The sequence below is a fragment of the Caenorhabditis briggsae genome (genome assembly GCF_000004555.2).
Source record: "Caenorhabditis briggsae complete genome, chrX, whole genome shotgun sequence".
Classification (NCBI taxonomy): domain Eukaryota; kingdom Metazoa; phylum Nematoda; class Chromadorea; order Rhabditida; family Rhabditidae; genus Caenorhabditis; species Caenorhabditis briggsae.
The window spans coordinates 19,613,422-19,628,282 of NC_013491.2; the positions used below are offsets into that span (position 1 = coordinate 19,613,422).

At 36.3% G+C, this 14,861-nt stretch overlaps 2 protein-coding genes across 2 annotated transcripts; both read left to right on the top strand.

The window, feature by feature from the left end:
• Positions 1 to 6,861: 6,861 nt before the first annotated feature.
• On the top strand, positions 6,862 to 8,302 carry CBG07367 (the record flags this gene model as incomplete). The annotated part of the gene is made up of 2 exons (XM_045240613.1): positions 6,862 to 7,140; positions 8,186 to 8,302. 2 exons carry the CDS (start codon positions 6,862 to 6,864, stop codon positions 8,300 to 8,302), a joined length of 396 nt encoding a protein of 131 aa, XP_045093549.1.
• A 1,777-nt stretch (positions 8,303 to 10,079) lies between these two features.
• CBG28088 lies at positions 10,080 to 10,495 on the top strand (the record flags this gene model as incomplete). The annotated part of the gene is made up of 2 exons (XM_045240614.1): positions 10,080 to 10,352; positions 10,397 to 10,495. The coding sequence occupies 2 exons, from the start codon at positions 10,080 to 10,082 to the stop codon at positions 10,493 to 10,495; spliced, it is 372 nt and encodes a 123-aa protein (XP_045098674.1).
• Between the last annotated feature and the right edge of the window lie 4,366 nt (positions 10,496 to 14,861).

The window sequence follows — 14,861 nt, forward strand, 5'->3', positions numbered from 1 at the left end:
ATCATTTCAATTTATCTTTCCAACCTGGACTGATTTTTATTTCTGTTATCCAGTAAATTCCATACAAAACAATGAAACTCACAATCATCTTCGTCTTTATCCGTTAGTTTCGTTGTCATAGGCAGATCCTGGAATACCATCCCGCCACGACGCTCGATGAAAGAACGTTCTAACGCGAATCTTGGTAACCAATCCAGTTTGAAAACGTGATGAAGGTACAAACAAAAAAACGAAGAATACCAAGAAGATGGGAGGGATGGGGCGTGAGAAAAGAGATCCACACTTTGTCTTACATACTTTTTCAATAGGTGCTCTGGGCGACCAGACAAAAATGCATGGCTTAATTGGATTGTACTCAACTTCAAAGGAAACAATGAAACGACAAAAAAAAGACGAAATACGGAGTTGTTGTAGCGGCGACAGAGAGAAAGAGCCAAAATTTTTGTGTTGAGTGAATCAAAAAAAAGTTTGAAAAAGGGGGAAAAAGTTTCTTTCCCCTTCGTCTTCATCAACGTGGTTTTCGGAGGGGTGACACTGTCTCGCGGGAGCTTCAATTAGACAATTCCAGCAGAGAAGAAAAGAGAGCCCGGCTTTTCGATGCTTCTTTTTTCTGTCGTCTTATTCCATTATGCCAGATGGACGTAAATTTCCGACCCAGAGATCTGATACAGCATTGTGATGAGCCAAGGTCATCATGATTCACGCAATTAGGAGAACCATGAAAAAGTGAAATTACTTGAAAAAAAAAGAAGTGAGAAGAAAATATTTATAGTGGTCTTTCGTTTGGTGGCAATATGCAATTTGCACTTTGAAGAGTAGGTATGATTGTTTGTGTTATAATATCAGATATTGATGTTTGATGTGTATAAGAAAGCCTCAACTAGATTGGCAACAAGGACTTGACTTTGAAAACCGAGAAAGTTTCAAAAAATGAAAAACATTATTTACAGTAATGAAATCAACAAAAAAAGAAAGGAAATAGAACCAAAAATACTGAATCAGGAGCAATTGCTAAAAAAATAGGGAATTTGGGTACAAAATTGGGGCCATTGGGTTACAAAATACCTGAAAAATCAAACTTCGCCGAGAAATAAGTGCCTAGAATTAAACCAAAAAAACGGTCCCATCATCGGACCGCCGGTCCCAACGAATTGCGACATCGGTCCCATTGTTTCGACAACGGTCCCAATGTCCCGAGAACAGTCCCAACGTTCCGACAACGGTCCCAAGGGTACGAGAACGGTCCCAACCAGACTTAATCTAGAAACCCTATTGGAATCTTCGGAAGTTGTAATTTTTGTTTCAACTAAGAAACGTACTTTAGCAACAAAAACGAACATTTTGCTGATAATTGAGAATTCCAGCACTTTTTACTGAATTTTTTCAGAGTGTATTTGGTTTATAGTTATAGGCTTAGGCTGAAACGCTTTGTTCACATCAGTGCCGGGAAAACGCGTTTTGGCCGAACCCTACAATACAAAAAATGTAATATTTTGTGAAAAATTCCTGTCAAAAAGTATTGAAATTCCCAAGTATAAGTAAAATGTTAAACTTTCCAATGGATTTTCAAAAGACCATTCCGTTTCTCAGTATTTCGGGAATAGGGTTTCCAGATTAAGCCTGGTTGGGACCGTTGTCGTACCCTCGGGACCGTTGTCGTACCCTTGGGACCGTTGTCGGAACGTTGGGACCGTTATCGGAACAATGGGACCGTTGTCGCAATTCTTGGGACCGGTGGTCCGATGATGAGACCGGCGGTCCCGTTTTGGGACCGTTCTTCCCGGAAAGAGCCAAAAAATCTCGGATTAATTATCTGAAACTATCCGAAATTTTCAGATAAACGGGTACCCGATCCTTTGACTCCGACCAAGCCAGTTCCTCATATTAATTACACTGAAAAAGTCCTCTCAAATTTGAGCTAAGAATAAAATTGTAAAATTGTCTGCGGCGACGTCTATGTGTAATTGGCTCCAACTAAACATCGGAATCACAAATCGGGAGATTTCTTACTTTTTTCTTGGTTTTTATTCTGTTTTTCATTGTCACATTGTTGGGTAACAAGAAAAGCAATCAGCTGGCTGAGACTTTTTTTTTTGTTCAAATTGTCTTTTGGAGCTCAGTTGATTTGCTTATTGGAGTGTATGTGTTCTGTCTGACACCTAAAAACATGTTCAAAATTCTCAAGGACAAAAATATTTTATATTTTCCATTTTTCTTTTAATTTCAGGTTCAGGTTTTGTTGTTTTGTTGATTTGCTTTCTTTCTCTTCTATTTCTCTTAAAGAAAAATGTATTTTTTTGAACAAATAAGCAATGATGTAGAGCTCCGAATGGAAAAAAATATCGCCATGCATTTCTGAACTAGAGTTTACTGACTCGTTCGTATGTGTGTGTTCTTCATTTTGATCTCCATGTCTGGTAGTTAGTCGCCGTTTGTTTTAACCAGGATGTTTAAATTTATTTCCGCTTTTATATTTGACATCTAATAATAAGAAAAAAGTTCTAAATCTAGAAATTTCTTTTTGCTATTATTCATTTTCAGTTTCATTTTTGTCACCGACTACTTCACCTGCTTCTTTTTGTTTCTTCGCTTTTTTGCTTTCAGACTGATTCATATTGGTATAGCTTTTTTTCCTCTAGATATGCCCATATTTCTTTTTTTTTTGAACGAACCTATTGGCACAAAATAGAAAATCAGAAAAATGAGTTTTGGCGCGTTATGTGTTTGTCTGTTACCCTTCCGCTGAAATCAGAATCTTGATCCAAGAATGACGTTAATTCAAAATTGATTTGGTTTCCATTATTAGCTGTAAGTTGAAACATGATTCTAGTACCAATAGAGGACGTTTCGACATAAAGACAAAGTACGTAATAGGACATGACATGAGACCGTTCACCATCTGTGTAAACACTGGGGGAGTTCTTATAATTTCCTTTATCCACCTGTAGCGGATATGGCTAAAAGTTTGACATTTTTTAATTGTATAGGGTTGAATTGGCATGAGGTACGTTTGTTTTAGGTTTTCATTCCTATAACATTTTTTATCAAATTTTTTAAAGTCGATTAACGATACTGGAATTTTTATATTCCTGGAAAAAAACATAAATACAGTAAGGTCAGAATTACATTTTTCAAATTAGGTTTTCGCTCTGGCCTTATCAATTTGAAAATTAATCCCAACTCCAGGAATTTTGAATTTCACATGATTTTTCGAAATTTTTTCAGATGAATTCTGAACCTCCAATTATGCCATATTTGAAGTAAATTTTAAAATCTAGAACATTTATAACTTTTTGCATATTCAATTTGGAATCTTGTTTACGAAAAATACCTGTTTCCGGAAAGTTCAGAAAATTCCCAATTTTTCATTAAACCTTTTTTCTTACTTCCATTTATTTCTAATTTTTGTGAGTTCTCTGCTCGAAGAACTACAGTTTTAAAAAAATAATTTGATCCATAAAAGGAAAAAAACCGTCCCATAAAACTACCGTAGTCCTTCGAACTTTTTATTCTAACAAAACTTTGAGTTTTCCATTTTCGTGATTACTCATTTTTATAGCCACTCAATACTGATTACTTGGAATCTGGGAAATCGCAAAAAACCGTTATATGACTTGAAAGAGTCGGATTTCTTTATTCAGTATTCTGTGATTTCCTAAATACCGACATTAAGCTTTTCTTCCATTTTGACAGGCGTTTTAGTAAAAAATAGCCAACCAAACAAGAACAAAATATTTTTCAGTTTGATCAATTTTTGAAACGCATGTATTCTATGATTTTCCATTAACCTTTGGAAAAATTACAAAAACCGTTGAGACAATTTGAAATAATTTATTTTTGGCTTTAGTTCCGGCTTGTAAACACAGGGAATCATTAAAACAACAGAAATAAAAATTAGTCTTAATTTTGAGCTCAATTGATATTCAAAGAGCAGTTTTCTCTTGCTTCCAAAAAAGATATCATCCCTTTTTCAGCTTTCTAGACTTTCTTATACTTAGTTTATGCATATTTTGCAACTTTTCAAAAAATTTTCAAATTGTACACGTGACTTTGAAAAATGCTTTTTCCTGAGTCATATAATTAAAATCATGGGAAGTTTGTGTACTCATTGGACCAAAAGTGAAAGAAAAGGACTAAAGTAAAGGTGAAGGTGTGATTGATCACTTCCACTTATTTCTGAATTTGTGAACATTTTAAATATAACTTTAGTTTGAATTTTAAAAAATCATAATTGAGTATTTTCCGATAAATTAGTCATTTGGCAATTTTCAAAAATCTAAAAGTCTGCTTTCAAGCGTTTTGCAACAACAACCACAAAAAAAAACAAATTGATGCCAATCACGTTGCGCGAGTAATTAAAATCCTTCTCGCTTATCAACGCTCGTATATCACCTCACCTCCCATTTCCTTCAATTCGGTTGCGGAGAAAAAAAAACTACCACGCTAACATTGAAAAAGCGTTTAATACTTTTTGGTCTTTTTTATCTTCTTTTTTTTCGAGATTTCACTTTTTATGTCTAGCCGCCAAGTTGTTACTCTTCACTAGTCACTAGGAATACCAAATGAGAGTGCACCTATAATTTTTTTCTAGTGCCATCGTGACTTACATAGATGACCACTCTCGATTCCTCGCAAGTAATGTAACCAGTAATTAAGAAAAAGATTATACTCGTACCCCCTTGTTTAGTTAGGGCTTTTTAATCTTGTTCTTGTTCTAAATGTCTCGGACGTGTTTTCGAAACATTACCTGGATTTTTTTTTTGTTCTGTTCTCTCCCGCAATTCCGAAAATAAAGTAATTAATTTTTATTGCTCAAAATCTCCTCATTCATAAATGTCATCATCTTTTTTTTCCGCGCTCTTTTCCTCCCGAATTCCAATTTCGAGTGACATTTCCGACGTTCAAATTCCAAATTCCACTGTTCCGATGAGCGAAATTTCATTTCCCGATTCTTTTTTTCTTTTTGCAAGTTCCTTCCTTCATTTATTTTTAGTTATTATTTCTTATTGTCTGGAAGAAAATCAATATTTACAGCTGTTCAGCGACCGTCAGGTTTAGTCCACCTGTTTTTTTGGCATATGTTTATTCCCCCTTTTCACTACATATGTTCATTTGTTTCCAGACAGAGGAACATCTTGGGTCCCTAGATTTTGATTGAAATTTCAGGATTAGTTAGGAATTTCTTATTTTGAGATTTCTGAAAATTTCAGAATCCGCTCGCCAGTTTCAGCCAAGTTCAGTACCTTGTTTTTGTGCTAAAGAAGCAATTGTTAAGAGGATTTTTTAACTTCTACGACTTTTAAAAACATGAAATTAGTAGTTTTTCCCTTAAAGTTAAACGAAATAATTTTTTCATGTTTTAGACATATTAATGGGGCCATTTTTACAGATTTCCATTGAACACAAAAGCCCAGGTAATTGAAAAATGTGAAATTTGAAAAAAATCGAGAAATTATCTGAAATATAGAATTTCATCCAGTTCTAAGTATAATACAACAAGTTTTTTGTTCGGAAACGTTATAGGATTTAAGAAAATCGTTTCGACAATCCCTGTTTTGCACCGAAATTTCGATTTTTGGTACTAAAAATTGTATAACTCGCTGAAACTGACGAGCGGATTCAAAGACTTTCGAATGTTTCTAGATAGACCATTTTTTAAAAATTTGAATTTTCTTTCCTTCCCGCCCGCACTTCAGTTCCTTATTGGATTCGGGAAACATACGTATTCATTCTGAAAATGACACGAGACAAATAGAACGCCATTTTTCTGAATGCATATGTATCCATCTCTATGAAAAGTATTTCTCATTTTTCTTGACTCTCGTCAGTTTTTCAATTTCCGCTGCACGCGGTGGCACTGAAACTATATTGCTTTCTTTGTTATTTCCGATGAACTGTGAACATCGGCACGAAGGACCATCTTTTTCTGAAAAGTCGACATTGACCTCGTTGCACCAGTACAACCGTGGGCGAGAAAATGGGCGGGAGGAAAGGAGATATATATGGTTAGTGAGAAACATGCTCGTTTCGTTTTATGAGATGAGGGGTGTAGGTCTTTTTGTTCTTTTTATTTTCTCGATTTTTCAGACGTTTTTTATTTTGTAATGTTGGTTGCCTTCATCGCTTCCCCTCCCTGTTTCAGGCCCAGGATCCAAAGATACGTCAAATAAAGGTACATCGACAGTACATCAAGTTCTTAGGGTACATTGAAAGGGTACATGGAGTCTTAGCTTAATCATACAATTTTGAGGAAAAAGCAACATAGTCTGTAAAAAAAGAATATGGTTTGTTTTGTCCTTCCACATGTACCACAAAATCTCATTTACCCTTGGCACAAAAGTACCCCAAAAACTAGATATACTCTTTCTCGATGTACCATTTTTTTTTTTTAAAGTGCGATGCCACGTGTTTCCTGTCAGTACTTTTTTCCCCCTTCAGGATCGAAATTTTGAAACTTGCATATCATATGATGCCTCCTTCAGCTCTATCTCATTTCATATTATAGTGGACCCATCTCATCCTAATCTCTCTCTCTCTCTCTCTCTCTCTCTCTCTCTCTCTCTTTCCAACCAAAAATATTATATTTCATGTCCTTTATTTTCATTTTTCTGACCTCGCTCTCCCTCTTGGAATTAAAAAAAAGAGAGCATTTTTTTCGCATTCCATATCTTTCATCGAGTCTTTCATAAAACAAAGTTTTCAGAACAAACGAATGTTTTATTGTTTTTATTGTTTGCTACTGTGCCACCCACATGATAAAAAGAAGCGCATCCTCCTCTTCAATCTTTGGTATTTTTATTTCTTTGATTCTTGACTCTTACCATTCCACTTCTGAAATTCAAAAAAAATTCCAGAGCAAACATGGGAGCCATCTACAAAGAAACCGACTACTGCGAGTCAATCTTATTGGTGTACTGCTCGGACAACGACACACCGGATACGTTCTTCCCAGCAGATCCACGTCTCGTGCAGGCTCATCGCGATTCACAGAACGAGCCGAAGCAGCCACCAACTCCACCAGTATCGCCAGTTTCTGGAATCACGACTCCATCTACTACTGCTATTCCAGGGGATATTTGGGAGCAAGACAGATCACAAACTCCATCACCAACGTTTGATATCCCAATGTTCAATGATATGGTGAGTGACGGGTATGGAGGTTATACAGTAAACACTCTCATACAACGATCCTGCTAATTTTCCACTCTGATTGGGAGACAATTTATCTTGGTTTCTGTTGAAGATATCATAAAGTGGTAAACTGCCAAAATGGGGGGGGGGGGGTGGGGCTGAAAATGAACTGTATTAGGAAGGTTCTATTAGAGTGTTGACGTTATGTGCCAGTTGATATGCACGAAGAAATCTAACAGTGAAACGTTTAGTTGAGTACTCTTTTTTTTCAAAATTCAGATCAAGTGAAATTAAAAAACAATGTGTTTTGAGATTTATTTATGCAAAACTATGTTTGGCGGTACCTAGCTGCTTTCTCATCCTAATCAAAAAATCTCCAAAAAATTGAGATAGTGCAGTATCATATCCGGGTGAATAATATTTTTTACATTTCGTAGTACCTTTAAAGATTAAATTAAATCGGAGTTTCTTTCAAAGAAGAAGCCGATTTCGCAGTTAAAAAAATGCTTATCAACCAATGTGTTCCCAAGAATGTACTTGTCCTAATGTACAGTTTGTTGACCAATTTCTTTTGCAGAACCAAAACATTATGTTGATCAGATTTTTTGAAAAAAAAATATCAGGAATTCAAATTGTGCGTTTTGTGTTGTCGAGAATTTTCGAAAGCAAAAATCCACTGTCAAGAAAAATTAATAAAACAAAGTGTGGAGAGAAGCAGAATCCACAGTTAGGAGCTTATCATTCGGCATATATTCTTTGATTCTATAATGACACGCGATCAAAAAAAAAAAAACAAAACAATACCGTAGTTCATTGACAGGAAAAAAAGAAATTTGATTTTTTAAAATAATGTTCACAAATTTTCATATTAAATAAATTAGAAAGTTTGCCAGTTTGACGTTTTTGAACGCGGTGAGGGAACCGTTAAAAAAAAAGAATATTTGGAAAATCAGAAGTTTTTTTTAAAATTTTCTCAAATTTTTAGATAGTTATAAAAACGTCTGGTTGCTCTATTCAATTTTTATGGTATTTTCCCTACCCTAATTTTTTCCAGGCTATCACCGAGAATGACAAAAACAGGATCATCGAATCACAAATGAATGTACAGGTCGACTCGCCAACGCATCACGAAATCGGCCAGAACAACAACGGTAATTGGTTGAAAACTTAATTGCAATAAATGCTTTGATCTAACCTAGCATGGGCTTCGAATTCTGTTGATTCACGCATGGGGTATGCACGATCTTTCAAGTTAAACAAAAAATAGCACTCACTGCTTTTCGATTCACATCGGGCACATAAATATGTACCTAAACTAATAAGATACTGGGATTATGTTTAAGAATTGGGAATGTGTTTGGTTTGAAGAAATGGCTGAACAATCTTCATTAGAGTACGGTTTGCTGTGATGGTAAATACAATTAGCAACAAAATATAACCGCTAATGAATTAAAACGGTTATCTGGAACAAGAATAAGGAAAATAAGGAATTTCAAAGGACATCGCTGGAACAATGTTTTCGTACACTGGACAAGCCGAATTTCAGAACAGGAAAACTTTTTTGGTGCTGAAATTCAGGAAAAGCTGTTAGGGAACTCACAAATGCTTGATGTATTAGGTTGGCGGGAAAGTCTTTGTCACTCTGTTTGTTTAATCACTGTTCTCGTATATGGAGGCTGTGTATGATATCGACTCTAGTGAATAACAAGGTGATAAGAACCTTCCATATAAACAAGTCCCCATTTCCTTCCCTGCTCCTCATCTGTAATTGAAACGATATGTTTGTTCCCACTGCTATTCACATCAGACATGTTTTGATTTACCTCTTCCTATCTCACACCACGATGAAGGATTCGGAAACTTTCTTGAAGAATGTGTACAACACACATGCCCCTCACTACAATACTATTCGCAATTGGTTCCATCGTTTCGAAAAAGATGACTTCTCGCTCGATGAAAAGGATCGCTCTGGGAGACCCCGTGAGTTGGATTTGGACAAGCTGAAGCACGCATTGCAATCGGATCCATTTCAATCTAGCCGTGAACTAGCTGTCACATTCGGAGTTCACCATAGCACAGTCCTTGAAGGTTTGAAGTCTCTTGGAATGAGAAAACTTTTTGGTCGATTCATACGTCATCACCTGACTCAAGCCAACCTTGACCGCCGAGTCGACGATTCGATTACTCTTCTCACTCTCCACGCGGGCGATCGATGGCTGGACCGGCTAATAACCGGAGATGAGAAGTGGGTCTTCTACGATAATCACCACAGGAAATCCCAGTGGGTTGGAGAAGGAGAGAGCCCACAGGATGTCCCCAAACCCGACCTTCATCCGAAAAAAGTTATGCTCTCTGTGTGGTGGGGAGTGGACGGCCCCAACTACTGGGAACTTCTGCCCGAGGGCAAAACAATAACTGGAGACCTCTACACTACTCAACTACGAAACCTCAAGAAAGCAGTCGACCGTTCGGCCCTGAAAGACAAGAAAGTGTACTATCAACATGATAACGCTCGCCCACATGTTTCGAAACAAGTGAAGCAGGAGCTGATGGGATATGGATGGAATGTTCTCCCTCACCCCCCGTATTCTCCTGATCTTGCTCCTTCCGACTATTGGTTATTTGGCGATATGACACGTGCCTTCGAAGGAAGAAGCTTCAATTCCCGTGGAGCGGTCGAAGCGGCACTCAAACAATACTTTGCCTCACGCCCGGCTGGATTCTACCGCAATGGAATCCATAAATTGAGGGAACGTTGGAGACATGTTGTTGATAATGATGGACAATATAATTAATTATTCGGTTATTTTTTCTTTGAGAAATAAACTATTGAAAAAGTGACAAAGACTTTCCCGCCAACCTAATAAAACATTATCGATTTCCGACCGCTGCTTCAAAGTGCATGTTTTCAGCTAATCCGTTTCAGCTTACAAGTGTGAAACAAAATAATGCAAAGCATTGATTTTACTCTCCATTCAGACGTCTCTCCCAAAAAATCAGTCTCCTTCGCTTTGACTATTGAATTCATCGAGTACCGAAAATACTCGCCTCCTAAACGTGCTGGCTTCTTCAACAACAGAACCAAAAATCTGAATTCTAAGATCTCCTTGCCAAAACGCCTTTTCTGGAGAAACCAGAAAATTGGACAGTCTGAGATGAAGGCGTGCCACGGATGCTACATCTGTGAGGTGAAAATTGATGAGCGCCCATTGCAAGTTGAGGTACATTAGGAAAACTGATTTTTCTACAAAAACTTACATTCCAGACTTGCCAAAACACGGGATTTGCATCTGAAGCGCGCAACAAAATCTCGTCCATGTTCCGCCGGGTCCGCAAGCTGTCTTCTCGCATTTTCTTCACCTGAACATTTCATTGATTACATTTCCCCTCTTCTCCCACCCTCTGACCAGCCCAAATTCACCATTTCTATGTACAGTGTCGTTTTGATAGGTAACGAAAGCGATGGTGCCGTTTCTTTATGGGTTTAGAGCCCTCCTGGCTAATTTTTATTTCTGTAGCAATGGTTTTTCAATAAATAAACTTCAAAACTGAAAATAACAAATTTTCGCCATCTTTTGTGTTGTAATTGAAAAGCCTAGCGTTCAACAAATCGACCCTTCTGGTAATTAAATCTTCTTCTAAGCACTTCACTGATCTCTAGACCTTATCTCACCAAAGAAGTTCAATTTTTGGAATAAAACCTATAGACCAAAACCATCATGTCTATTTGAAACGGCATTTTAACTTCAAAAAAAAAATGAAAATTCGGGGAATTCCTTCAGTGGATTTGAATAATCATCATCCAAAGTTTGATCACATTATCCAATTTTTTATTTTTGATTTTTTCAGAATCTCGTGAATTGTTCAAAATTTCAGAAAATTCATTTTGTCTTCCAACAAGCTCATCAGTGAAAAATATATTTACAATATCTAATGATAGCCACTCCTTAATATGTGTTTAGAAACATCAAACTGGGTTTTGACATCCGCTTCGGCGAAATGATGTTTGGATTGTGGTTGGCTGTTTATTATCAGCTTTGTGTAGTGAAATCCACTGGGATATATAAACCTGATGTTACAACCAAAATACCAAAATATCCAAGATAAAAGTACAAAATATCTGTGACCGTGAATTGAATTAATACATTTGGAATAAGCTCTGTGATGTTTCATATAGAACTCTGAGAAAAAAAAAATTGCATTCATATTCCTTTTTTTTGCTACAAACATTTTGAGCAGTATTTTTCAACAATGTCCACAGCGAAAGATCTTGAAATGTTTTTTTTCAGAATGTCAAGAATAATCATACATCTTCTAATGTGCAAAGTTGCAAAACTTTTCGCGATGTTGTATTTCCCGCCTCCGGAAATGTGAAAATTTATTTCCTTTTCAAATGATCACTAGAACAGAAAATTTTTCCGATTCGTTGGCCTTTCAGGCGACATAAAACAGATTATATTTCCGGGTGTCTGAAAACGCAAATTGCACTATTTGATCCTACCATTCAAAATTTTCAAAAAGTAGTTTCTTGAAATTCTAACAAAACTGACAAATCGACACTTTTCTGCGGCATATGTTGCCATCTGTCGCCATTTGCCAGTGTCAGGAATGTTCAAACACTCTTATTAACTTTATGAAGTAACAGATGCAAAGATGCTCTGTTGCTATGTCTCACATGAATCTGAAATATCAACTAATGTGACCACTCTAATACAGTGCGTCCTATAATGATAGGAAACAATAATGATAGGAAACCCCCTGTTTTTGACCATAACTTGAGAACGAAAAAAGATATCGAAAAACTATTATTTCATCGTGATTCCGTAAAATCTCATCATAAAACATGTTTCTGGTGATTTCCGAAATCATTGGAGCAGTTTTCGGGATTTTTTGAGCATTTTTCTAAAAATCCTGTGTTGACTTATAAAAATCCTCGAAACTAGGTCAAATGTGATATGAATCATAACCAAAAACACTGAACATGATAAAAAACAACGTTTTACATCTTTTCTAGTGCTTGAACGTTTTTTTATATGTTCGAAAATTTGAAAAATAATCGGTTTTTGAAAGGAGTCCTATCATTTTTGAACGGTCGAAATTTGCTCATTTTCTAGTTTACCGCACGGACCAAACCGGAAACGTGTGTCCCGAAGTAATTTTTGATTTCAAGACAAATGGCGTTTACAGTTTTTCGATATATTTTTTCGTTCTCAAGTTATGGTCAAAAACAAGGGGTGTCCTATCATTATTGGACGCACTGTAGAATGCCCACCATTCCGTCAATTTTGAGCCAATTCATCTCAGTTCATGGGAGAGATATCAAGTAGTAGTGAACTGGCAAAATATTTATCAAATTATCAATAACATTTTGTTAGTTTACTACTTTTTGATATCTATCACAGAAACTAAGATAAATTGGCTCAAAGTCTAATAAAAGAGATGCATTCTATTATATTTTTACAATATCTCGAAATTTGAAAAATTCCGTTGATCTACGTTTCAATTCCCACAAAAAATAGACCTAGTACATGTTTTCTACCCCTACCCCTATGTCGTTCTCAAATCAAAGATATTACAGAAAAACTACTAAGTTCTCTCAAGCTTCCAAAAAACTAAATTTCTAATTGTTTTCAGAGAAAATCATTAATAAAGGTCGAAGTATTATTTTTTCAGCTACACCTGACGCACTTTATACTCTACTTATAATTTATTATCAGTTTCAATAATAGTGGTTTTTGCAAGAAATGCAAGTATTGTTACTGATAGTGAGCATAGATACCATTTTTTGTAGGATCCATCGTTGTTCTGTTTTTCTTGAAAACAATTGTTTTATATCAAAATTATCACGTTCACTATGTGAAAATAGATAATTCGAGTAAATATAAACAACTTTCTCGTCCCTTGTGTTCCTTGTCAGCCGAAACCCCGCCCCTAAACTGCTTTTTCTCCGCCCCTTTTTATCTTTTCAAGGAAATACGTTGTTCCATCATTCTTCTTTGGTTTGAGAATCGAAACGACTCTCCAAGTTGTTTCCTCCGCTGGAACGACGTCGGAGACTTTTTTCTTCTGAGGATCGGTAAATTTAATACCAAACCGGAAACGTGTGTCCCGAAGTAATTTTTGATTTCAAGACAAATGGCGTTTACAGTTTTTCGATATATTTTTTCGTTCTCAAGTTATGGTCAAAAACAAGGGGTGTCCTATCATTATTGGACGCACTGTAGAATGCCCACCATTCCGTCAATTTTGAGCCAATTCATCTCAGTTCATGGGAGAGATATCAAGTGACGTTCTTGACGACAAGTTCACCTGTTTTAAGTGAGTCAATATTAGGATTTTCAGAAAGATTGATTTTCAATAAGCAGTGGGCAGGAACTTGATTGCTTGGCATCTGATTCATTAGGTATATCTCCGTTTTCTTCTCTGCAGTTCTCCGAATCGGTACTATTCCTATAAACCTAGTTTTTTTTTTAGATGAATCGGTGTTCTCGACCGATTCCAACGAGGAATTCATAGTTGAAGGGGATGTTGTTGGTCTTCTTTGGACATTTGGTCTTTCTCTGGACACAAAACAGAAAACAATTCACCTAATATCAGTGTCTACTTTAGTTTCCTGACTTTTGAGCTCTCTTATTTTCCCATGTATTGACGTGACATTAGTAGACTTACGAGTCTCTTGGAGATACAAAAATACTTTTTGCTACACAATCTATTTTTTCTCAATGACGCTCATTAGTGTTGTTCGTAGAGATCATCTGACATTTGCCCGAACATCAACTAATGCAAAATTTCTGGATGATGTTGTAAATAGCAGATCCATGAGCTTTTCGGCAAATGCATATATTGGATTCTCGTAATTTGTAATAAGATTCTCAACAGGAATTATTGTTAGCAAAACATTTTTTGTTTTAGCTAGTTTCCATATTTCAAAAAATACTGCGTTTTCTCTAATCGAAAAAAATCAAAAATCTAAATCGTCAACTTTGAGCTCATTTATCTCAATTACTTCAGAAGATACCAAAATTTCGTTAACTGATAAAATGTTGGCGACGTTATGATAAATGATTTATCAGTTGACAAAATTTTGATATCTTGTACAGGAATCGAGATAATTGAGCTCAATGTTGACGGTTTAGGCAGGCTTTTATGAGAGGAAAGGTGACGAGTTTGTATGATATTACTACTTATATATTTAGATCCACGTTATCTGTTCCAATTTTCTGTTTGGTATTTTCACATCTGTCATAGATAGTAGTATTAGGTTGGCGGGAAAGTCTTTGTCACTCTGTTTGTTTAATCACTGTTCTCGTATATGGAGGCTGTGTATGATATCGACTCTAGTGAATAACAAGGTGATAAGAACCTTCCATATAAACAAGTCCCCATTTCCTTCCCTGCTCCTCATCTGTAATTGAAACGATATGTTTGTTCCCACTGCTATTCACATCAGACATGTTTTGATTTACCTCTTCCTATCTCACACCACGATGAAGGATTCGGAAACTTTCTTGAAGAATGTGTACAACACACATGCCCCTCACTACAATACTATTCGCAATTGGTTCCATCGTTTCGAAAAAGATGACTTCTCGCTCGATGAAAAGGATCGCTCTGGGAGACCCCGTGAGTTGGATTTGGACAAGCTGAAGCACGCATTGCAATCGGATCCATTTCAATCTAGCCGTGAACTAGCTGTCACATTCGGAGTTCACCATAGCACAGTCCTTGAA